Genomic DNA, 25,560 nt, shown 5'->3' with positions numbered 1-25,560 from the left:
CCAATCAACCCCAGCTGAGGAGTGGCTACAGATTTTACATGTAGGGCCTACACACCTGTATCACGTTTGATTGTATCATATAAAACTATATCAACCATGCACACTTTGAAAACTTAGGAAGTTTAACTGAAAAAAAAAAACTTTAGCATGTCCACAGATAAGAATTATCAAAAACATGAAGGCTTAATAGGCCTAAGGTACTTTCGTTTTATAATCTAAGTATAGGCAAGTTCACACCTTATCATTTTTGTCTTAATTTTCAATTCACATCGTACGGTATACGTAAAAACTATTTCACACAATGTACCACCGTTATCACTAACACTTCTTTTCTTTTTTTATCTTGCCAAAGACAGAAAGAACCAGACTCGACTACTACCAATGATCTTTCATTTTTTGCTTTCTTTTTATTCTTAAATACTTGTAGCTTGTAAGTCCATATTCCTTAGGATTTGTATTCTATGTATAAGTACTCTTTATATCTTTTTCTCTCTTTTTTTTTTTGGGGGGGGGGGGTTCATTCTAAATAAAGAATGATGAAGTCCAAATGTAGTTCTTGGAAGATTACATAGCGCAAAGCCAATGCGTGCGTATAGTTTCGACAACGTAGGTCTTCTAGCAGCGTACGCGTACGGGGGAAAGCATCTTCCGGAAGAATGTGTATGTGGCGTGGGCTTATGCGCGGTATACGTATGTGTCACGTATTGATATATGTACGTACGTACGAAGACTACATGTACCGTATATTTCGACAATCACGCATGCAGCTGAAGTTATATTGTCGTACTAATCGGACAAAAATCATCTTCTCTGAAATCATTTGGTCTGTTAAAGAACCAGCATCATGTCTGCGCAGGAGCAGATGCGAAAAATGCTTGACGAGCTCATGGGGACTTCACGCAATGGTAAGGAATTACACCGTGTATGTCACTGCTAACCCAAACGTCCTCCTTCTTGCCCAAACAACGATTACATTTACAATGCACTAGCACTGCCAGTAGCCAGTGTCTCCATGTCTGTAAGTGTAACCTATCAATAGTATCAATCAATGTAACGTTTACTTTAGTTGCTCGCAGCTCATAATAAGCTCAGCTCGCCTTTAACAAAGTTAGAATGCATGATAAGACACTACAACAGCCATTCCTATATGCCTTGCCCTTGGGCCTTGTCCTTGCCGGTATGTGTTTTTCTTCTCATCCTCAATCGCTTATTTTACTCGAGTATTCTTCAAGTTTTATAGCATGTACAATGTAACTGTATAAGGCAATGCACGCGCGGAACTAATTAACCCCGGGCCGGGGCGCTCCTTCACACAGTATCCATTGTGCCTGTGGGAGCGCCCTCCTGACTCAACAGAGAGGAAAGTGGTAACAATAGTGTAGAACTTTCTACAGTGTGTGAGAGTCTATCTCTGTAAATTATGTTGAAAGAAAGAAACACAGGCATACTCGTGAAATAGGCCCCACCAGTGCACCACTGCGTGTCCGTACTAATACTGAATAGTTAATACTACGGCGACTTGCCTGTTTTATCATACTTGCCAACTCTACCGCTTTGGGCGGTAGACTACCGCTTTTTAGAGGTTTTGACCGGCTACCGATTTTCTCTTCTGATCTACCGATTTTGTAGCAAACCTACCATAAAATGAAATGGAAGTCATATTTTCCCTTCATTGTGCGTTGATTCCCTAAAATAAGCTAGTAATTAGAATACTAATAATAATTTCAAGGAACTCGTTCCTCAAAAAAGCCATATTCAGCCTTCTAATATGCACACATGTATGCACACTGCAGTGGTGCACTAGTCTCTATCATATCTACGTGCGTGCAAGACTTACTGTACACGTGTACGTGTAGCTAGAACCACGCGTAATAGTAATGTTTTGGTCGCTTTGTATGTTCTGCAAGAGTGAATGCTACGAATGGAAACCCTCCCAAACGCTGCAGAAGAGAGAATCTGCCACGTACAGGAATCTCACAGCCAGGTCATCTGCTAATTAATTTAGATTTGGTGAGGGCAACATTATGTCTTATTCATCAAACTAGCTCCACAATAGAAAGTACACTATAAGGGGATAAATATATTTGCCAATATGTTTGATTACTTTTTCACATATGCTTAGCATACAAAAATTATTTACCAATTTTGATATTGAACAACAAAAAAAGTCCACACCGTGGGAGGGGGACACCCCCCCCCCCCCCCCCTCGGGCTTGGTCGCTTCGCTCCCTCTCAAAATCTACCTCTTCAGGATTTCAAAATGTTGGCAAGTATGTTTTATACTTGTGAATTCAGCCCCACCCACCGGGCCGTGGCCGTGTGTGGCCTTCATGACATCAGTACATAACTCAATAAGCACGGCGGTGGGGCTTTCTTCCACAGTAGGTTCTATGATACTTGTGAATACGACTACGAGTTCATCTTCATTAGTACCTCCTGTTTATACTCTTTAGTTTTTCGATGCAACCTTTGCGTGGCACTTTGCACATCGGCGATATGAATGTGCATGAGAGTCTCAATCAATGTTTTTAGCTATTGAACAAGGCCCTTTTGCCAAGTTTTGCTTCACTTTGTAGTGTAGTGGCGAGCGAGGGTTCGAGGGAACACGTGCCCACCCGCAGAGAGCGATCAGGCGCCACACGATGTCGCGCAGCAAAGATGCCTGGTCGAAAGTGGAGAAAAGGCTGGCACTGCTACCGGCTGGCGCAAGTTCATAGACAGGTTTCAAATCCGTCGTATGGAACAGGTGTCGTTCTCTGGATTCCTCCAGGACCAGACCAAATCATATAAAGTAATTGATTTACAAGTAGACAGAAATGGACTATTTGTTTAGCGGAATCAAATGGACTATTTGTTTAGCAAAATCAAATGCTCACCGCATCCTCTTGTTAATATTATTGGACTACATTAGTATCACTATGTATTCAAATTGATGCAATTTTTAGTATTTAAGTTGAAATTTAGCCGCGATACTACCCAGTATGAGACCCTGAATCCCATAAGTGTTCGGCCTGGTCGCAGTTAACGCGTAACATGAGAGTCTGTATGTTGTAAGTGTATTAGATGCACTTGTCAATGTAATGTTTATACATATGATACTAAAGTCCCACCCAGCAGTGACAAAAATGAATGTTGATGAATGGTATAATCATTTTTATGCCTCCGCAACGAAGTGGCCGGAGGCATTATGTTTTCGGGTCGTCCGTCCGTCCGTCCGTCCGTCCGTACGTCCGTACGTCCGTCCGTACGTCCGTCCGTACGTCCGTCCGTACGTCCGTCCGTCCCGTTTTGTTTTTGTCGATATCTCAAGAACCGTGTGGTGGTTTTACATCAAACTTGGTATGAGGGTATATCCTTGGGGGATAATACTTTATGTGGATTTTAGGGTCACAGGGTCAAAGGTCAAAGGTCACAGGTTATTTTTTGAAATTTTTTTTGAAATTTCATGTTTTTCTCCATATCTCGCAAATGGTTCAAGGTATCTTCAAGTATATATGCTTGTACCGATGGGCAGTGATTATCTAGGGAAGTTGGGGGTCATGGGTCAAAGGTCAGGGGGTCAAAGGTCAAGGTCAACTCCTCAAAATATCACTACTTTCCTTAAAATGCAATATGCCTGAAGATTTTTTTTTTTTTAAACTTGATGTATGGCATGTATTACCCTATATATATTTTTGGGGAAGTTTCTTGCCAAAAGGTCAAAGGTCAAATGGTAAAAGGTCAAGTGAAAGTGCTAAATTGCACTTTTTCCTCCATATCTCGAAAGTAACTCAAGGTATCATCATGAAACTTACATATTTATGCATGTTCAACCTAACAGTGATTCTCTTTGGAACTGTGAGGTCAAAGGTCAAAGGCCAGGTTTAGATAATGCTATTTTCCCATTTGATACTGAAATTATACTTTTTCTCAATACCTTGAAAATTACTCAATGCATAAACTTATAAAAGGGTCAAAAGTCAAGTAAAAATCATCAGTTCCCCAAATACCTGCACTCTGACATTTTAATCATTCATCCAATTGAACCTAGTTCTAGGAAAGTGAACATTCAGCACATTTGTGTCAAACCTGTCATTTTAATATTTTGCCAATTGTGTGAAACTGTCATCACACATTGTCAAGACATTGTACTATAGACCTATTAGGAGAACCATGCATTATGGCGGAGGCATATCAGTAGCCGTAGCGATATATCTAGTTTTAATTCTTTCATCATTTATATTCTGAATACAGTGTACATGACAGTTCTTTTCCCTATGCTCTCTTACAGGTGAAAATGTGGGCCGATTCCGCTTCACTGATACCAAGGTCTGCCGCTCTTTCCTCCTCAACTGCTGTCCTCATGACATTCTTGCCAGCACGGTAAGTTGAATTTGTTAATTGGTTTCTCGCGGTGCAGCTCTGGCAAAAGGGAAGTACACGTACAACGTACATGTACATGGTATTGTAACTCCACTTTACACCCAAACATAGATACTGAGTCTTCTTCTGTTACTTATAAAAGGGGATTTAATGTTTCAATTGTGTCAGAAGCTAAAGATTTTCCAGAATGATGTGTGGTGTTGTGATGTCAAAAGCAGTTGTACGGCAGCACCCCCCAGTGAGGAACTCCTGATTATATCATGTGCATATAGAATCTGTTTGCATTCTGAGAGCAAAAGCATACCTAGGACTAGGAGGATATCTTCAGTTTTTGCTATAAAGGCTAAAACGTGCAAGGAATGCAATGGAAAATCCCCGCATGACTCTGAGGGCATGTTTGGGAAGGGGGAGGGTTCTTCATGTCAGGTATATTTATAGGCTTCCTGCTGTATATAACTCATATCCAGCTTTCAGGTATGGCGTACGTATGGAAATATGAGATGCTTTGTATCACACATACTTTTAAATTTGCTACCTCGACATGTCATTGACCTTCACATTAACGGGTTGTCTGTGGACATGGCAGAGAGTTGGTGCAGATTATGTTGCATGTAGTGTTTCCAAGTAAGAAGCTCACCCTCTCAGATTAAAAGATGCACCTGCCTACAACTACATCAATGTATGGTCTACAACTTCGTTGATTCAGCCTTCTGCCTTTTTCAATCTGACTTTTCATTTGTGTTGAAGGTCTATCACAGGATAAGGATTTTGAATACAATGCATTTAACATGTGTGTATGCATCAACTTTAGAATCCAGGTAGAGTAGACAAAATGAAAAAAAGAATGGGTATAATTTACAAACAAGGTGCTTTTTAGTTGATCTTCATACAGTAGTCTTGAAATGTTGTGAACTCTTCTGAATCATTTTTCAATACAGCGTGCTGACCTGGGAGCCTGTGCCAAAGTCCATGACCCCGCCCTGAGGGCCGATTATGAGCAAGCTGCCAAACACAAGGATTATGGTTTCCATATTGATGTGAGTTGCACATGCTTTTTAATACCAATTTGCTTATTAAAGTCAGACGATCCTAACCCCTTGTGGTACGCTATTTTGTAAACTCCTCCGAACGAACGAAATATGTGTATGCAATGCCAGACTGCGGTGCTATATATCCATAAACGTGTGGGACAATGCTGCCACTGAGACACGAGTGTGGTGTGTGTGTGTACGCATCATACACAAACATTGTGACCGCGAGCTGCGGTGATTGGAGGAGAGAGGCCAGAAGACGTGTGGCTCTTTCGGCCTCTCTTCATGCGCATGCGCACTGTGAGTGTGCTTCCATTCGGAAGCTCGCGTGGCTCGGACAGCCATTTTGGGTCGTGTGATTTTGAGCCGCAGTGTTTTGTTCGCTGACCCATTGAGCCAGTGCTATTCTCATTCGGTGTCACAACATTTGATACAGAATGGGGGGAGGCAGCGTGTTGCGTTCATTTCCGTGCCGCACAAACCACTCGCCACAATTGTAAGGCTTTAACACTTGCAGGGGTGTTATTCTTCATGATGCGTTATTATACAAATGATGCACAAGATAGAGTGTGTTAGTGTAGGCGTGGTGCACTCGAGGGTATTTACAATTGTGAAACATGCACGAGGCGAAGCCGAGTGCATGTTGCACTACATTGTAAATACCCGAGAGTGAGCTACGCCTCCACTAACGCCACGAAATAATCCTGTGCATCATTTGTTTTATAAAATGGGTCGAAAATTTGAAAACTAACATCAATTTTCAGCGTTTTTCACGTACCTTTGTGGGTCAAGACGTCCGAAGATGTTTGTCCCAAACATTTACGCACGTCGCACTCGCGGAAGTCCCGCACATACAGTATAAGTATAATGGGGGGTTGGGTTTCCGGACACTTAAGTTCCCGCATGAAAACTTACTTATTTTACATAGAATATGCACCCTTTACCTTAAAGACTTGATATAGACTCCTCATATAGGCCTACTAGACAACATATATACTCTGAAAACGGCGTGAGAATTAACCTGCTAAATCGTTGGATTTGCTCTTCAAAGTGACTTCATGTACGCGTCCGGTCCCATAACGCTTGGTCTACTGTACTGTACAAAGTGTACGTATAGTAGAGTATACGTACGTACTGTACGCCACACATGTTATGCACAAGGGAAGACAGGCCGGCCGGCCGGCAGCCCGAACTAGAAGTTGTTTACAGGATTGACAGAGCGCGTATGCATGCAATTCATCAAAGGAGCCGCCGCGCGCACAGACGATCAGCAATCGACCATAGGATTACAGGCAGTGCAATTGTACTGAAGTAAAGGAAGGAGGTGTGTCTCATTTCAGCGCTTCCTATTGGCTACATTCTTGAACCCATTTTATAACTAGAGAGGGGCCGTCAAAGGCGGCAGACCCACGCCTTGTACAAAGTCGGGGTAAACATACTGTGCATTCGGTCATCTACCAGAATTCGGTCACTTAATTGCCAGTGTCCTTTATCACCAGCCAGTGCGTTCTACCAAAGATCGTACACTGAAGTGTACGATCTTTGGTTCTACAGTCACATCACACGCAAATCACATCATTTCACATATGGTAACACTCATTCACCACAGGAAAGTCCTTTAGTCTCCTCCAAAAATCCATCGAAAATCCCAAATTCCACCGTCAAAAGTGCAGATTCGGAACTTTTCCAAGCGCGCGCGAATTAAGTCCAGTTTTAAAAGTATTGTCTACGCGACGGGTCACCGAAAAAGCGCTAAAAATCGAGAAATACGCCGTTTTCTTGCGGGATATTTTGCTTATAGCAAGCCGAGAGTGTGTTGATATCAAAGGTCGTATGAGTGTACGATCTTTGATGGTATCCACAAAAGCGCAAAAGAAAAACAAAATTTACGTACCCCCTAGGCAATTACCCCTATGATTAGTGTCTACGGGAATTATTCAATGCAAGGGTTAAATGCAAATGTCTACTGCACCAGTATTCGGTCACCAACGAGCGCCGCAACGTCCCCGATGCTATTTTGCACCAACAGGGTAGAGCGCGATGCATTTTCAGCGGCCTTGCACACGCATTGACATTGAGCGCGCATATCGTGCAGTGTGACTGCGACCGAGCAAATGCTCCTCCAACGAAAAAAACAATCAATTTTAATTTGAAAAATCATCAAAATACGGGCCAGTTTGTGACGACGGAGAACGAACTTTCATAAATCCAGAAGGACATAGTCCTTCAAATAGGCCTAAACGTAAATTTCGGAATTCTTACGAACATTTGAGCAGCGAAGTCCGATCGTTTGGGAGTTTATGTTTTCGTATGGTAGCGGAAAATCGCAAAGTGAGAAACGGGAAATTTTCGGAGTGGTCACTATACCATGGGGTCAAAACTTAAAGGTCGCACAGAATTTGCAAGGGTCAACCGATTATCACCAAAATCTAATCGATTCTTTCCTGTCATTATCCAGACATCCCCTGAACATTTCGTGCAAATCCGTTTACCCGTTCTCTTGTTATCTTGTACACAAACAAACAAACAAACAAACAAACAAACAAACACACAAACACACAAACAAACAAACAAACAAACAAACAAACAAAAAACCAAACAAACAAACAAACAAACAAACAAACAAACATACGGAACCCTTTACATAACCCTCTGCCGATTTTTATTGGCGTGGGTAATGAGAAATATTGAAGACATGGCATTTGTCTCAAGTAGGTGCACTGTGCTTGTTGTTTGTTGTATTTTTGGCAGAGCAGAACCACATTGTGACTTATGTTCAACTAGTCAGATTGTGTTTGTTTGTTTGTTTGAATCTGAAAAGACAAAACTTTGATCATTGCAATGTTAAAAGGAAGATTGTAGTACATTTGTATATGTGATTTTTATTTTTTTTTTTTGTCAGAGCAAAAGAACATTGTGACTACTGGTCAAGTGTGTTTGCTTGTTTGTTTCCGCATTATAGGGAAAATTTTGATCATCTCAGTGTTAAAATAAAAAACTTAGTTTATCAGAATAATACTTGTGAATTGTGATAGTCAAAATAATGATGATCAAAGTAGTATTGTGACAAAGGTACAGAAAATACAGATTGATACAATTTAAGTGGTGAAAATCATGATAGAGATTGGACCGTATGAACTACTGTAGTTACATGTACCAGGACAACAACCAGTAACTCCACTTGTTTTCATCATCCTGCTCTTCCCTTCACACCCTTCGCTCTACATGCAGGCAATGCAGCACCTCCACACGTTCATTGCTGACTGCGATCGACGCACGGAGATATCGAAGAAGCGCTTGGCAGAGACCCAGGAAAGCCTCAGCGCAGAAGTTAATCAAAAGGTTTGTAGCAAGTGTTCCATCCAAGCACCAATTTGTCTTTCATTGTGATGCCAAATGATCCATCTGTCATTGAAAGAACTTGCCTCTTTGGAGATCATTTAGTTTTCACAGTTGGAACAAATTCCATTAATATGACAGTTTCTGACATACTTGTGAAAGCAGTAAGAAATTTTAGTAAGGTTCTGCATGCACTTTATTTTTTACTTTCTTTTGATTTTTTTTTTTGCATTTTTCTTTGAGCTTCGTGCAATCCATCCTTGCATTGCACACATTTCGTCAGTGTAATCAGCACTTTTGATGAAGGAAACTTATTTCCTTAATATTCCAAAAAGACAAAAACAGAAGAAGAGAGACGTAACTGAAGCACCCACTGTGCTGCATAGCCTCATTTCAGTCACTTACGCAATGTGGCAGCAGCCAGTCCGTAATAGTGACCACAGTCCCTTGAATTTGGTGAGGCAGTGACAGCCAAACAACTGTTATGATCCCGCCACCCGAAAGTAACATCATGTGCGGACAATTTTCACTGAGCGTCAGTCGTTGATACTTTACATCTGTTGGTCATTCTCTCCTCCTCCGGACAGATTTCATCTCTTGAAGGGTTCCTATGAAAGCAGCCTTTAGTGCCATGTTAAAGGAGTTTGTAAGTTGACACAGCAGCAAATACTAAGAGAACATCCCAAACAATAACTCCATGTGCATTATGTTCTTGACATGAATATATATATTTTAAGTGTTTATGAATATATACTTAGACATACATGTATATTTTTCATGTGTCCCTGATGATGTAAAGTCAGTCAGCATTGATCCATATTTTACACATGAACAAGCTGAAGGAAATTTCCAAGAGTGCTATTTTCTCCCTCTTTTTGTTTAAATTTTATTCATTTGCCTTTTATGATGTCTTAACAGGCATGTACAGTACACACTGTGTACAGTAAACCAACTGATGGCAAACATTCAGTAGTTTAAAAAGTTCTGGTGTGATTACTTTGTGACCATTCACAGAGATCAATACTCAAAAATATGATGAAAAAATAGAAAATCAGGGTTTTTCATGAAATTAACAGACTTGAGTACATGGATTATTTTCGGAACAAAGACTGTGAGGATACTGGCTTCTACAGGAATATAATTGTGTGTAGCATAAATCTGCTTTGGTATTTGTTCTATCCTGAAACAACCTTTCTTTCTTTTTGTCCCAGAGATGAAATTTGCTGTCAACCAAAAATGGCTCTCCACCCGTCAAATTCTATTTGGGCTTCTGGCTTGAATAGTTTGAATACATTTCAAGCCGACACCATGTTCAGACTTGCTGTAAACCCAACTGTTTATTTGCCATCGCCACGTTTATGTAATACAGTGTGTTTATGCAAAGTACTGTGGGGGACCTTGAATGAGTGGAAAGGGGAGGGAGGATTCAACGACAACACCATAAACATAATTTGTGAGCAAAAATTCCATTTCCTGTCTTGTCACCAAGAATGTTTGTGTGGAATCTCCTGGAGAAAACTTGTCTGGGGCAAAGTTGCATATTTTGTTCCACATTATTCATGGTGTTTCTACCATTTGATCTTTCTCTGAGCACATAAATTTCTGCACCCAAAATTCTTAACTGCATGATATTGCATTCTTTCTGAAGTAACTTCTGCAATGCACATAATTGTTTGGGGATTTCTGAACGCTCTTTTAAGTGGGCCGCAATTGTGTGTGAACTTAAAACTTCTGGCAGTACAAATTCATTTTGACTTGACAGTCTAACTCTTCCAGTGAGTGCTCTATGTGGCCACAAAGTTTATGCAAGGTATAAGCTGTAGTATGTAAGAGCCCATGGACAATTGTGAATGCTTGTGTTGTGATCTGTCTTCTTAGCAATCTTTGTTCCTCCAGGAGTGCGCTTAAATTGCCGTTCACTTGTAGTGCTCTAAAGACAGGCATATCACACTCGCACAAAGTTTTCCAAGAGTGCGCCGGGCAAAATGGGTACGTAAACAAAAAAAAAAGCAACAAAAGAAAACAGAGATAAGAGAAGACACACAAACAAAGAAACGTAATATGAAATGCGTGCGGCGAAACGTGAGTATCCTCATTGATTCCGTAGTGTGTAGACCTTGTCTGACATCTTCCTCTTTCTCCAAGACGCTTGGCGGCGGTCTCATCCTTGGTGTTTTGTTTTGAGGCCGCAACGTGTAGAAGAAGCCGTTGTAAGTGCATAACTTTCTCAAGCAGACTTTTTTTTTTTGTTCACCTGTGTCGTGTACACTGAATGTTGGGAAAGATCCAGCTTTGTTTAACCAGTCTGCCCCAAAGGTTTGCTGAGAGACCCGGACCAGAGCAGGCAGAAGAAGCAATGGCCACCAAACTTACTCTCTCTACTAATGTATGTACTTCAACTTCAACCCCACATAAATCTCAGTCCGACAACTGCAGTATATCCCTCGGTGCCTCTCAGCTAGACAGTCGTGTCATTATTTGGGATTGTCAGTTGAGAGGCAGAAGGGAATTAAATCCATTTTGAATTGTCATTGTGCCCTTAATGTTCTCAACTGAAGGTACAAGTGAATTCGATGTACAAGAAAAGGAATCAAGAGGTGTCACAGTGCCCTCTTTGTTAACAATAAAAAAGAAAAGACCAATTCAAAACATCTTCATACTTTTACGTATGATGTAGAGAGTGACATCTTGATGCGCAGCCAAATTCACTCCCAGTGCTTATTCACCATTGATGATAACATTTTGCAGTTGTATTTATTTAACCCTATTCTAACTGGGGGGGGGGGTCAATTTGACCACTCCTCGACATTTCGCGCTGCGATTCCGCAACGCGCAAAGATTTTGCCGCATTGTTTCATGACTTTTTTCTTTGAAGTCTCCTGCATATTTTGAGACCAAATTTGCGATGTCCGGGTACACCGTTCTGAAGTTACGTAATGTTTTGCGTATGCATGTCCACCCGAAAATGGCTCAAATTCATGATATCGTGTGCAAATCTAATGCAAATTGTGTTTTTTGCTTAAATTGATATTTATTAGATTATTTCAACTTTTAACCATTGAAATTAATCAATTTTAATACAGATAAGCTTGAAAAAGTGCCTGCAACAAATTTTGGCCTAAAAACAATAGAAAACAAAAGGTCAAAAATACAATGACATACATAAGAAATAATTTTTAACAAAACAACAAAACACAAAAGAAACTGATTTTGGTTGTGCTATTTTTTTACAAGAAAATTGTGCAATGTGTCTTGAGGAACTCTTGCACAAAAATTTAGCAATCATTCAATCTTCTTAATGGAGTTATAGGTGAAAATATGATTTCATGCGTAAACTTGCATAATTAATGTACTGACAATAGAAAATCAAAATTTTTCTTTTGTATGACCATGCAATCTTGTAGTTGACATCCGGCTTTATGTTCAGGCAAAATTTTGCGGCGATCGCGCAATCTGCGGCCGAGATCTGAAGGGGGTCAAATTGACCCCCCCCCCCCCCCCCCAGTAAAAACTTCGTCTCAAATAGCCCAGTTAGAATAGGGTTAAAGCTTTTTGTTCTCACTTACAGTCACCGAGATTCAATTTGCAGCAAGGTGTAAAAAGCAGAGATAGAGGAGCCACTGCGTACCTCTTGGTTACCATTATGTGTCCATGCCACACACCTGTAGTGTTTAGTTGGACGTCACCAGAAAGTTTTGTGCATGTGCGTGGGAGCTGTGTGGACAGAGGATCCCCCTTGGAGGCTCCATGTGTAGAAGCAGAAAATGATTTGGTGTCTTTCAAGAACCCATGAATATAAAGCAGCAGTGCTGTTGTGTGTTCTAGAGGTTTTCTGTAATGCAATGAGAACACGTTTCTAGTAAAAGCCCTTACAAGTCTTGCCCATTATTTCTTTTGAAAAGTAGACTAGATTGAGTATGTATGTATTAAATCATAGACATAGGATATTGTGTCCGAAAATTGGCGTTTAAATCTGCATTTAAATGTCCCTGATTTTCAGTGACATTTCTCTAAATTTGTATATATAAGTTTGGAGAAAAACCTTGTTTAAAACATATTCAAAGTTATTGATATTTTCTCAAAAGAAAAGCTAGCACCAAGCTATTCTGCCATCTTTTACATAGTGAATGCATCTCAATACAGTCCACTTTCCATGTATTCATTGTTGCTGTATCAAGCAAGTCACTGGCAAGCTTTCGGATTGTTGGGAACAAACTTTGTCATGCAATTTTAAATACCTTCATTAATTGCTCTACTCTCCAGAGAGCTTCCTGATGATTGTTTAATCCACTCAGCATTTTTTGAGAGACTATCCAAGTTCATTTATTCCAATCCATACCATTTCTTTATTCCTCACACCCTTGGAAAAATAAGAGTGTCATCGATGGAGTCCCCATGTAAACCAGCTGCTACTACTAGGTGCATTGCAGAGAACCTTCTGGACACACATGTGTCAGACACACCTGCAAGACACACTGATCAAAGTGCTTAGGAAAAGGGGAAGCTGATGCAGAAGCAGTGACCATGAGCCTGTTGAAAGAGAACTGAGAGAGCAAGAATTAGATGGACAGAGAGAAGCATTTGGCAGATACATGCACTTGAAGATTTCTGCTGAACAGCCACTCTCGCAAATCTAGCTGAGAGGATTGGTTCTGGTAGGAATGTGGAATGTTTGATGCAGAGTGTTTTGTTTGTCATGGATCTTTTCACCTGTGGGATAAAATAAGTGAAAGGACAAACTTGCGTTCCAAAGCTTTCTCACCTTTGATATTTAGATGCTATGCCTGCGTTACAACAAAGTTTGTAGTGTTGGCTTTTATAGAGGTGAAATGGTGGGAAACTCCCCCCCCCCCCCCCCCCCCAAAAAAAAAAAAAAAAAAAAGAAAAAAGAAGAAAATATGAAATACATAGCCATCCATTTGGACATGTTAATACCTCCACAATTTCCAATAATTTTTCATGCCTGCAAGATGATTTCCTGTAGTACTGTTGATGCCAAATATTTTGTGGGCATATTTCACAAATCGGGAATTGAAAGGCAATTTGCTTTGCATCTGTGGTTTCAAATTATTAATCTCACAAGTAAGGCCACTCATAACAAAAGTTCCAAGGCGTGTGTCTGCTGCAATGTGTTTGGATAGGATACTGCACAACGTGAGATGGGCAGTTTCTCGGCGCTTCTGCCCTAGAATGTTCAATGTTAATTTTCCGAGTTGATTACGAAAGGAGTGTGTTCCACGTGTTGCGTCGACCTCTATCTGAGATGTGTTTTTCCATGATTACATATTCATCTGTCAGGGGTAGAATCCCTTGACCAAGTGGTCTGAGTTTGTAGGAATGCAACCTGCAATGTAGTCTCTGTTCAAGCAGTATGTAAAGTGAGGCAGCATTTCTATACACATCCAGCTCAGTGCACCTTTCCACCTGTACATCGGGGAAGGACTTGTGTACCAGACATTCAATTTTTCTTGAGTACAGTGACGCACGTTGGCAAGCAGACTTGTGGGCCTTGTTCGGAGGCATTGAGCACTAGTCACAGATAGTCTTCATCAGCAACCATTCATGTTATACGTGGGAGGCCTCGTACAACTTGCCAGCCACCAAACTGGTAATCGTGCTTTCAAGAAATACTGACAGAGCCTTGTGAATTTTCTGTTACTTGGCACCTAAAACTTGTGCATCATCTGTTGTGATACCAGCTTTTGTAAATCAATTGTACGAGGTAGAAACATTTCCCTCTACCCCCAGCCCAAAAGGGGAAATTAGTGAATACCAAAAAAAAAAAAAAGGATAGAAAAAATATGCAGTTTCGTCTAGTTTCAGAATGAGGAGTGATATCTTGATTCACATACAATTAAACAGATGTTGCCTCAACACATTGATACAGCTTTCTGAGGGAGATTTAAAGCTGTTTTGATAGTGTTACAGTACACTGAATTCTTTACAACATAATAGCGATTCTCATGCAACTAACAGATATAAAGTACAGACATAAAGACATCTGTATAAAGTGTATGCGGTAGGACATTCCTTAAAAAATCAGTGAAGTGTCTATGATCTCATCAGTAGCAAGAGCCCCTCAGTCTTACATGCTAGAGATCAGTAGAACTTGAATGCCTTCTTTTTTTTTAAATTTGATTAGGGGTTGAGGCAAGTGAGTAACTTTGTGTCTTATTTTTTTCCAGAAGTTGCCCAACATTGGTGTTAAAGCTATATCGTTCAACAGGTGTGTGGCATGGAGCACTGTATTTCAGTAGCAAGTATGAAATGCACTCGACAATAACTGCACAGTTACTTCAAGTATTCTCTGTAAAGATGCAGTAGAGTATCGGAAATTTGCGGGGAATGTTTCTAATTCATTTGTTCCTCCCATCTCCCCCCACTTCCCCCACGCTTTCTCTCCGTTTCTCTCTCTCTCTATCTCGCTCTCTCCTCTTCTGGGACTGCTCACGGTAGGCTGACAAGGTGCACGAGCTGGCGGAGACGCTTGGGAAGAAGATCGCGGATGCGGAGAAGCACGGTGAAGAGGGCAATGTGGAGAAGTCCATGGAGGTCATGGCCGAGGTGGAAGAGACTCGCAAGAAGAAGATTGCAGCAGAGGTGAGACCCTTCTTTAACACGTGAGCTACGGTGTACACCATATATTCAGTGAGTCATAATATTTTTGTGAATCGGGACTTGGCGACAATTGTGACCCGCTCCAACAAAAGGATCCTAAAGTCACTGATGGCTGAGTGGAGAAAATTGAGTTTGAAGGGGCATCATCAAAATTGGTCAAAACAATCAGATTTCTGTTTTGGCATAATTTTGTAGTCTAATGTTTTGTCTATCATCTGCCGAAATTTCGAACCTAAATGATCAAAGGAAAGGCAAGAAATCAGCGTTTTTCTGGGCCATGATTATCCGACTTTCAACGTAACAGAAACGTGTCCGAAGATCTAGCACCACAGCTAGACTCCACCCCTAGCAATGAGCTAGTGATCTTATTGGTCAGTGCATGGCATCCTAATTACTGATTGGTCGTGCGTAGACCAGTTGCTGGGAGCATGCCTTCTATTGTCAAGCGGTGAAAACTGTCTCGCCTCTCCTTGAACATGATAGCGTCGGAAGGTAAACTTTGAAGGCGTTTTTCTCAAAACTCTGATTTCCTCAACCACTTGACATGCGCTAATAAAATCATCGATATCTCCGCAACCAGTTGTGTTATATATGAAATTAAAGTAGAAGAGTAAGGGAATAATGTCATGCCATTTTCAGAAAATTGTCATCCCTGACTTTCAGATCCTTTGGTTGTAGCGGGTCACAATTTCGCTAGTGGTTAGATTCGTGATCTTGGAGCACGGAAATGAATGGAGAAGTATATGTGTGCACACCACATTCATGTCACGATCAAAGTTATCAATTTGGTGTGTTTTAAAATTTGTGAATAACACCCGACTAGGGAAATTCGCGTAATGGAATAAAAATCTTGTGAAATATATACAGCGTATACAGTACTTAGAAAAGGGGTCTTGCCGGGCAATGACCTTGTGTCTGCTATGTGACGGATACGCCACTGATACATGTCAATGTGAATCACAGGTATTTTCATCTCAGAAATTCCTACCGCCTCCTCCAAAAGAACAACTTTGGTTTAGCCATTTGCCAGGTTGACTCTCTGTAACGATATATTGCTCGTTGCAATCAAGGTATATATGTAATATACAAAAAGAACAATCTATCACTGTCCCCTTGCCTGCACCCAGTCCTAACCACCATGTCTGTATGGGTGACAATATACATGTAGCTAGCTACTGTACCTGCTGTACCTGTGTGCATACGGCCAATGCTGTATTATTTTTATTAGGGATACAATGGATTTGATAATTGAGAAGCAGTAAGCATGACTTATGTGTTTATTTTTAAAAAAGGCACAGGTAGTCAAAAATCATATCACACAATGTATATACCCAATGAAGTCCATAAATCCCTTTTACTACTTCTTGGTATTCTCTTCATACAAATTGTAGCCATGCTGTAGATATTTCTTTGGCATGTGTCTTTAAAGCAAGAACAGCTAAACAAGTCTTCTTTAGTCAGGCAGTCTCTTTTAAGACTGGAGATATCATGGTTCTGCCTCTTATAGAACTTAAGACAGTTATCATTCACATTCTTTCACCTTCAGTAAAATTCAAATTTTCTCAATGTAGGAGGACCTGAGGAATTCCATGCCAGCATCGACGTACCAGCAGCAGAAGCTGAGGGTGTGCGAAGTCTGTGGGGCCTACCTGGGACTGCAGGACAATGACCGCCGCTTGGCTGATCACTTTGGGGGCAAGCTCCATCTGGGATTCATCGAAATCAGGGAGAAACTGCAGTGGCTCATGGTAAGGATGCTGGGAGGTATTTACAGTTGTGTTGATTGGGATTGTCAGGCTCATTACAGACAGAGACAATTCAAAGGATGATGTATAGACTTCCATCCTTATTGTTGCAGCGAACTTTATTTTAGGCAGAACATCAGTGGAGAATTCTGGGCCCCTCGAAAGTTTACATTTAGAACATCATGTTATTCATAGATGAAAACTTCAAAATAAGAATCAGTGTGATATACAGTCAAACCTGTCTATAGCGGCCACCCCAAGGGAGATGAAAAAAGTGGCTGTTGTAGACAGGTGGCCGCTATAGACATGGTCATTAACATGCTTTTCTCCTGGGGAGCATTGTGTTTGGTGGTTGCATACAGCAGATGGTCACTATAGACGGTCGCTGTACGCAGGTTTGACTGTACATGTATTTGGGATTGAGACCGAAGCCTAACTGCATTTGAAAGAAGATAACCAATACTGGATATTTCAATATTCTGTGTATAAACTACAATGTATAATAGCAAGTTTTGAGGTGATGTCATCATCAGCTGACTCATTTATATATTTATATTGACTGTTCAAGAACTGTAGTGTAAAAATTAGCCAAACTTCACAATTTCATAGCTTCTTTAATTTTTATCAGTTTTTGATCAAATTGTCATTGTTGTGCTTATAAGATTTTACTCTTCCTTCTCAGGATACATTATAATTAGTGCAGAATTCCCTGTATGATAAGTGAAATACCTCAGTCCTGATAGCAACTTGTTGGTGTACAATGTCAATAGCATTTTAAGACATTAGTCCTGAAATAGTAACCTACAAATCCAAGAGTCAGTCCCACTAATCTCAAGCAGTGGTAAATGCAGATGGCTAATGCTCTGGTATGTAACACATGTGTCTCTTGTCCTGTGTCCTGCAGAACTTCTCGGAGCAGCAACGGGAGCAGCGCCGGGCAGAGCGCGAGAGGGACGATGACGACGACTACTCCAGGGACAGGGAAGGCTACAAGGGCGGCAGGGACTACCGGGAGAAGGAGCGGGACAGCTACCGGGACAGAGATCGGGATCGGGATCGGGGACAGGGACAGGGAGCGAGACAGGGACAGGGACAGGGACAGGGACAGGGACCGGGACAGAGACAGAGACAGAGACAGAGATCGAGATCGAGAAAGGAGAAGGTCCAGTATTGCATTTGTCTCTGATTAACCTGTTGAAGACTACTTGCGAATATACTCGGGCAGGTGTCCATGTTAACCAGTTGAGGACGGTCTAATTTTGCTACAACACGCATTTCCCATAGACATCTGCCCGAGTGTACTCAGGACTCGTCTTCAATGTGTTGATTGCGTGTCATAGCAAAATCAGACTGTCCTCAACAGGCTAAGATTTGGATACATGCATTCACTGTGGCTAAGTGCCACCCCATGGCATTATTGTGCGTTGTATACATTTCCTATGAATGCCAGTTACACTGAAACAGAGGGAGACACAGACCTTACGCTGATGCACGTACTTTACCTTTGATTTTTGGTCTTGGGTTAGGTGTGCTTATGATTGAAGCAAATGCTACCCCACCAGCTCTCTATTGCTTCCATAGAAGGGGACTTTACCCCCCAAATGTATATGAGGATCAGTGAGTGCAGAAATAACAGTTCTTATGAGTGATGTTGGAGGAAAATTTGACAAGCCATTGAAACGTTTAGAATTTTAAACTCCATGTGCCATTATCGCTGATGAATAAGAAGGCTTCAACGTTTTGTGATTTCACGGTAGTGGCCTAGACATGAAGAAATAAGAAAAGCAATTCCAGAAAATTGAATCTTTTAGAGTACACATTCCTTTGACTTGGTACTGACACATCTTACAGGTAAGATTATTACCCCAACCTTCTGAAAGAAGCAAGTCAAGTGCTCTTTTAATGCTGAGATATTTTCAGTCTGGTACTCAAATATGAGTTAAGACCAGCTGCAAAAGTGAGCTCTTTTTAGGTAAGGTTTGTCCCCAAGTTCTGAGTTTGTGTTAGCATGAATTTAAGTGCATGATGTGCATGTATTGATAATCTTTCAGCAGCATTGCACCATGTAAATGCAGAAAGTGCTAGTGTTCATGATCAACCACCAATTCCCCCTTCTCAATTGTGTCCTCTCACAGGTCTCGATCGAGGTCCAAGTCCAGGAGCAGACGCGGTAGGAGGAGTCGATCCAAGGAGAGAAGACACAGGTGAGTCCGGGCTGTCTGTTCAGGAGTGATAGCTACCAATAGCATTATTCCTGTAATATAGGTGACCACCCACCTCAAAACCCACAAAAAGTAGGCCGAAATGAATTTCCAGTTTTCTACATAATGTAAAAGAGTAAGCTCTGAGCTTTAAAATGCTTCATGTATATATCTTGTAAGAATTGGACCATCCTAACCCATTCAAAAATATTTGAAATAGGAGAGAGTAAGGAGCTGCAGTTTCATAGAAAATGGAGAAAAGAGGATTTAAAGATTAGGGTTACTCAGGCGTGTTGTGCAGAAGTATCAATTTCCCAGTGAGAGCAGCACCTGTCCAAAAGAATATGGGCCAGAAAAAGTGCTGATACAATGTATCTGAATTCAGGTTTTGTTCTAAGCTGCCAAATTTTGACAGTAGGTAGAGAAAAGATTACTCTCTGATAAGGTAAACTTGAGTTGGTCAATCCAAATTACATATTTTGATCCATTACAGAGAATCCTAATCTGGGACTTTTGGTGGGTTTTGAGCTGGGCAGTCACATTATACAATTTGTGGGTTTTTCTTTTTGTACAGCCTAGTAACAAAGCATTTCATTCACCTGCTCCCTACAATTCAGTTCCCCAGTCAGGGATTCATGGAGTTGTTGCTAGGTAGGGCAAGCTTCCGGCTGTGATTGATGCTGTTTCAAATAGGGACAACTTTTGTGAACAAAGTATGGATGGAATTTGAATATATTACTGACACAGTCTATTACACAGTCAGCACAGAGATGGCTCATTGAGAGTCGTTTGAATCTGGTCTGATAAGTCAATATAAAGAGAGTGAAGACCCCAGAATGTTGGTTCCTGAAGATCAGATCAGCATGGATTGTCTCTTAGTTGGTAATCTAAAAGGGCTGTGACCTACCGAGTCTGAAAGCTTCTGGAGCATCTTGCAAGGAACCTGGTTCATAGGGAGCCAGTGAATTCCAGTGGTCCCTCAAAAGCACTCCTGCTAAAAAACTGATCCTAGGCATGAATTTGGAAAATTATCCCTCAATGAACAAGCTCTCACGGGACGATACGGTAGGGTCTACTCCTCATGGGCGAGTAGTCACCAGGGATCACCATCAGTTTTATTCTTGATCTGTAGAGGTTAGCAGCCATGCGTATTGATATAGATCATTATTCCCCTTTAAGAATTTTTCCTTGTCAAATACATATCAAATTTATGAAATCTATATAAGCCTTGTCACTTTTTTTCTTCTTTTCACCAAAGGACTATGTTACAACCCTCTAAAAAAGTGGGGGATCCTGCTCAGTTTTCATATGTTGTTGTCAATATTTGATACGTAGGTCCCGATCACGATCTCGAGACCGTGAAGACCGCAGAAGGCACCGCAGCCGCGAGAGGGAGCGGGAGCGCAGGCACAGATCCCGGTCCAGGGAGCGGAGGCGCAGATCACGGTCTCGGGAGCGCAAGCGGCGGGACCGTCGCCACCGGAGTCGTTCCAGGGATCGAGAGAGGCGGCGGCGCTCCAGCTCCCGCGAGAGTGACTACCAGCAGGAGGAGCGCAGGCCCGAGGCAGCATCCCACGAGGAATACGAGGAGGGGGAGATGAGGCAGGAGGACTTCGAAGAGAAGAGGGGACCGTCCAGTTCACCAGAGGATGGGGAGAGGCGAGATGGATCCTACCAAGAGGAGGATTTGAAGAATGGAGGCGACAGAGAGATGGGCGAGCGGGAGGAAGAGGAGGAGGGAGAGGAAGACATGGAGCGTGAACCTGCATTTTAAAGCAAGAGACAATATTCAGGGACAGATTGCCCTTTTTTTTTTCCAGTGCTTGTACAGAGACAGCCGTTTGAGGACCACCCTATTTTGTGCATCATCATCCTTCCGCAAAAGTGGTTTCGACAGAGCAGTTAAAGGAATCGTATCGTTTTGGTTGAGACCTAACTTCAGGTTTCTAACATTTTTTTTTGTGAGATAATGAGAAATGTTTTATGAAATATGAAAGAACATGTAATTCCAAGAGGGATTCAATGTTTATTTGATGAAAATTGGTTTTGAAATGGCTAAGATATCCAAAACAGAGCGATCCTAATAAAAGGTGGGACCCACCTTTTAACATGATTGCTTTGTTTTACTTTGTTTTTGGATGTCTCAGCCATTCGAAAACCGATTTTCATCAAATAAACTCTGAATTCCTCTTAGAATAGTATGATCTGTACTATTTCATAAGTGGTTTCTCGGCTGTCACAAAAAGTTAAAAGCCCAATTCTCATCTCTACCAAAAAGTATATCATCCCTTTAAGCATGCGCTCTTTAATGTTGCTACATAGAAAAAAAAAAAAAAATCCGTTGCCACTTTTATAGTGTCTGGCAGTTGTTGACTAGCTTTCAGGGAAAAAGTGAATAAGTGAATGGGTGACATCTACATAAATGTCAGGTATCCTGATCAATTTGTCTTTGTTTTGTCTGCCCTTATTGATAATTTTGACAATATTTTAGTAACTCATTGATAATTTTGACAATGTTTTTGTAAGTATCCGTAGGATGCCCAATCTGTGAAGGATAAGGCAAAGAAATTCTGTTACAAGGATGTATTAACATTTTAAGCTGCTATCATGTAAGTTATTTGACATATTTATAAGCGCCGATTTTGTTTTTCCCTTTTTAATGTTCAAGGAGCTGTGGTACATTGTACAGATGTATTGATTTTTTTGTTACTGATCCCATGGATTTATTCATGATATTCTGTTGGTGTGAATGAACATGTAAGCATAATTATAATGGAAACAAGATTCTCCTCTCTCAAATGTAATGTAGAAGTGGTTTTGACTATGCAATATGGAATATCAAAGGAAGCCTCTTTGGGATGGATAGTGCATGGGTAGGGGGGATGTGGTGCTCAGGGGTCACAAAGGAGATATTACCATTATTTGGATTTATCTGTCATAAATGTGACTTTATTACCTCAGCAGATAAGCATGAAACACCCCTTGAGCTAATAAAGTAAATGTAGAGAGAGACATGCACCATTGAATCTTGGTACAAAGAGGTCAGCATAGTAAAGTACCTGATAAAAGAAACAACTTGTTTTTCTTTTACTTTTCTAGTGGAACAGATTTCTGTACGTTTTGATAGTGTTGCTTCTGTTCGTATAACAAACAAACTATGAAAACAAATAACAACAGATTTGATATAATGAATACAAATTCTGTTCACAATGGCGTCTTCATGCTGAGTTTCTGCAATTAAGTTTGCTAGAGAGCAGTCAGCAGTTGTCAGTGTGTCTGAAGCTTTCATTCAGACACACAAACATCAAATTCTTCATTAGGGTTGTTCAGCGGGTTCGATCCTTAGTGCCTAATGGATTAAAGCTTTTTGATTCTTAATTTTTCGAAATTGATTAATTTGTTTGTACATCATGAACATGTAACCAACCAGATCTTCAAAACAGAAAAGAGCAAATACTACTCCCCATATCTCATGTACTGTATACGCCATATATTTAGCCAGTCTAAATTTTTCACGTATCAGGACTTCATGACGATTTCACGAGTGGTTAAATTCGTAATCTTGGAGTCCTGTACTGAATGGAGAATATATATACACATACGTCACACTCATCAGAGTCAATTCTTTTATGTGTCTTTAATGTAGCGAACAGCACCTGACTCGCAAAATCTGCAAAAATAAAAAACCTCGCCAAATATTCAGCGTATACGGCATTCAGAGTTTTCTGTGTTAAGCGGTACTCAGACATAATTGCTTGTGGATTTCAAGTAGTTGCAGAGATGCCAACTGCTTCTTTGTTGTAGCATTTTTTACGTCCCTCCCCCCCCCCCCCAAAAAAAAAAAAAAAATGTATGTACTGCAGATTTTATGGAAAAATTTGTTTCCCCGCCAAATACAAACCTTTCCAGTCCTAAGAATACTGCAGTGCTATTTACCAGGTTGACTTCCCTGTAGTTATATGCTGCTTAATTTATGCTAAATATTTTATTTTTCATTCACCTGTGCTGCACTCTTATACCCCCAGCCAAATCAATCAGCAGTGTTTTATTGCATGATTGCTGTATGTACCACATGAGGTTTTTGCCATGAAGAAAAGGAGATGTCTGATGTGACTTTTTTAGGGAGTGATGAATGTGTTGGGTTTTGTTTTTGAGTGTTCGTTTGTTTTTGTCTACCAGATGCAAGCAAGCCCCTTCGTTTTATGTCCTCTATTGGGCATAACAGCATGCAGATGTATTGTCACGAAATTCTCTGTTTATTTTTTATATTATGCTTTGCTTTAGGTATAAAGAAAAGTATGTATGTTTGTTTTTTAAGTATTGCAAGCTAGGCAAATAGCTTAGCAAAGTGGCCTTCAAAGAAGGCAGTTTTTCATTGTCACCAAGCCAAATTAAAGTGTATAATTTTCCAGAATGTCACATTGTAAAAGAAAAAAAAAAAGACTGGAGGTGAGACTAGCCAGCACAGTTGGGTTAGTGTAGTTTACTACCTTCTTTCTTTAAAATGTAAAATCTTCTCTTTTCCATTTGTGCACTGCTGTCTGATGTAGAAAAGGACAGATTTGACTTTAGCGTTTAGACTGCACACAATATCCTGCCCATGCCAAACAGACTTGAAGTGGAAGGAGGTGTGCTTTCGTTACTGTTGAAGTTTCAATATCTAGTTACCTTTTGTTTTTCTTGTAATATACAGTGGCGCCTCATTACAAAAGAGGTCAGATGAAACTAAATCTTTTTTTTTAGATATGGTAATTTTGCAGGTCATAAAGCTTCATGTTTCTTTGTTCTTGTCTCCTGATACAGTGAGGAGTCTGATGTAACAAGGTGATTGTCATGGTTTATAGGTCCTCGCTATAACAATGCGCTCTTGTATCAATCAGTCAAGCAATCTTTGATGTCCTTGAATGGGTGATACAGTAGCTAGCATCTCAAGTTGTCATCCTGCGGTCAGCGTAACGGCTCCAAGATGCGTGGTTGGCCCAGAGGTACTGTTTACACAAACAGAATATATGGATAAAGTAGGGTTTCGTGGGCTGACACTGTGTTCTTTGCCAATCATGCACAGCGGTTCAGGAAAGTTTTATATGGATTACCACAATTGTGGAATAGTTGGTAGTGTAGACTTTTTGATGAATTATGCCCTGCGACTGAACCATCATACAAATGGTGAAATGCAAATATTTTACCAGATGATATCAAATGTGTATAAGGATACACCGAATCTCCGAAATTATGTACACCCTCAAGCTAAAGTTCACAGTAGCCAAGTACGCAAAAACAATCCTTGTGAAAGTTCCCAGTTTTTACTTTGTATGTACCTAAATTCATGAGAATTCCTATTGTTTTGTTGGTTGTCTGTTTGTTTGTTTGTTTGTTTGTTTGTTTGGTTTTTTTGGGGGGGGGGTTTAGGGTGGTGGGTTGGGGCTGAATTTATGACACATAACGTAAAGCTCAAGCATATGGCACTTGTCATAAATGTCTGCACTCAAACTGGTTCGGAAAAACGAACTGGTACAATGTATGAGGTTACCATGTTTGGTGTACTTAGTGCAGGTGCAGAGCCAAGTGTGCGAGCTGAGACAGTGTGTCCAATACACGCTTGAACCTCATAGCCAGAGCATGTCTGAGTCCCCGAGTCCAACTTTGAGAGCCTTCTTCTTTGTCATTCCTCTTTCCATCTTTGTTAATCTCTTCCTTCCTCCTCTCCTCTTCTTCCTCCTCCACCTCCCCTATGTCGCGTTCCCATCATTAAAGGGCATGCCGTTTTTGTTGTTGTTGTTATTGTTTTTATGCAGGTGACTCCTGTTTATAACGAATCCTCGGGACCTGTAGTTTTCTTTCGTTATATCATTTTTCGTTATAGCCAAACAGTAATTTCTGAAAAGATGAAGATGATAATTTTTAGACCTGAAATTTTACTTCCTTGTAACGAGAATTTCGTTGTACTCGTGTTCATTATAACGGAGTGCTCTGTGTGGTCTCCATTGTTCGTGTTTATGGATCTTGTACGCGGTAATTTGCACTTGCCAGCGTGTGAAAAATGTGTGTAGGTCTGCATGGAAAAGTGAAATGCAAAACAGAAGTAAAAGTGAAGGGTAGATTCTCCTATTGCTGTTCAAGCTCCATATCCGTTTTTCTTTTATTTGAAGGCTTTTCTTTACAGTTTGTCTGATTTACTTGTCTTTTCATTTCACTACACAGACTTGAGCAGGAATGCATGTAATGTTGTAACTGCTGCCGACTTGTGGGCATCTGAGTACTATG

General features: G+C 40.7%; 1 protein-coding gene across 1 annotated transcript; it reads left to right on the top strand.

Annotated features, from left to right (window-relative positions):
* The first annotated feature begins 731 nt into the window (after positions 1-731).
* LOC139724748 (putative RNA-binding protein Luc7-like 2) lies at positions 732-21,318 on the top strand. Its single transcript, XM_071635872.1, is given in 10 exon segments — positions 732-905; positions 4,271-4,362; positions 5,301-5,399; positions 8,625-8,735; positions 15,189-15,332; positions 16,922-17,098; positions 18,000-18,155; positions 18,157-18,257; positions 19,231-19,299; positions 20,632-21,318. Coding segments are annotated over 10 exon segments (1,449 nt in total). The 5' UTR covers positions 732-844; the 3' UTR covers positions 21,071-21,318.
* Positions 21,319-25,560: the final 4,242 nt, after the last annotated feature.

Source organism: Diadema antillarum, unplaced genomic scaffold, assembly GCF_040938485.1.
Source record: "Diadema antillarum isolate AM-2024a unplaced genomic scaffold, OU_Dant_1.0 scf00000226, whole genome shotgun sequence".
Taxonomy (NCBI): Eukaryota; Metazoa; Echinodermata; class Echinoidea; order Diadematoida; family Diadematidae; genus Diadema; species Diadema antillarum.
This window is presented reverse-complemented; position numbering and strand designations above follow the sequence as displayed.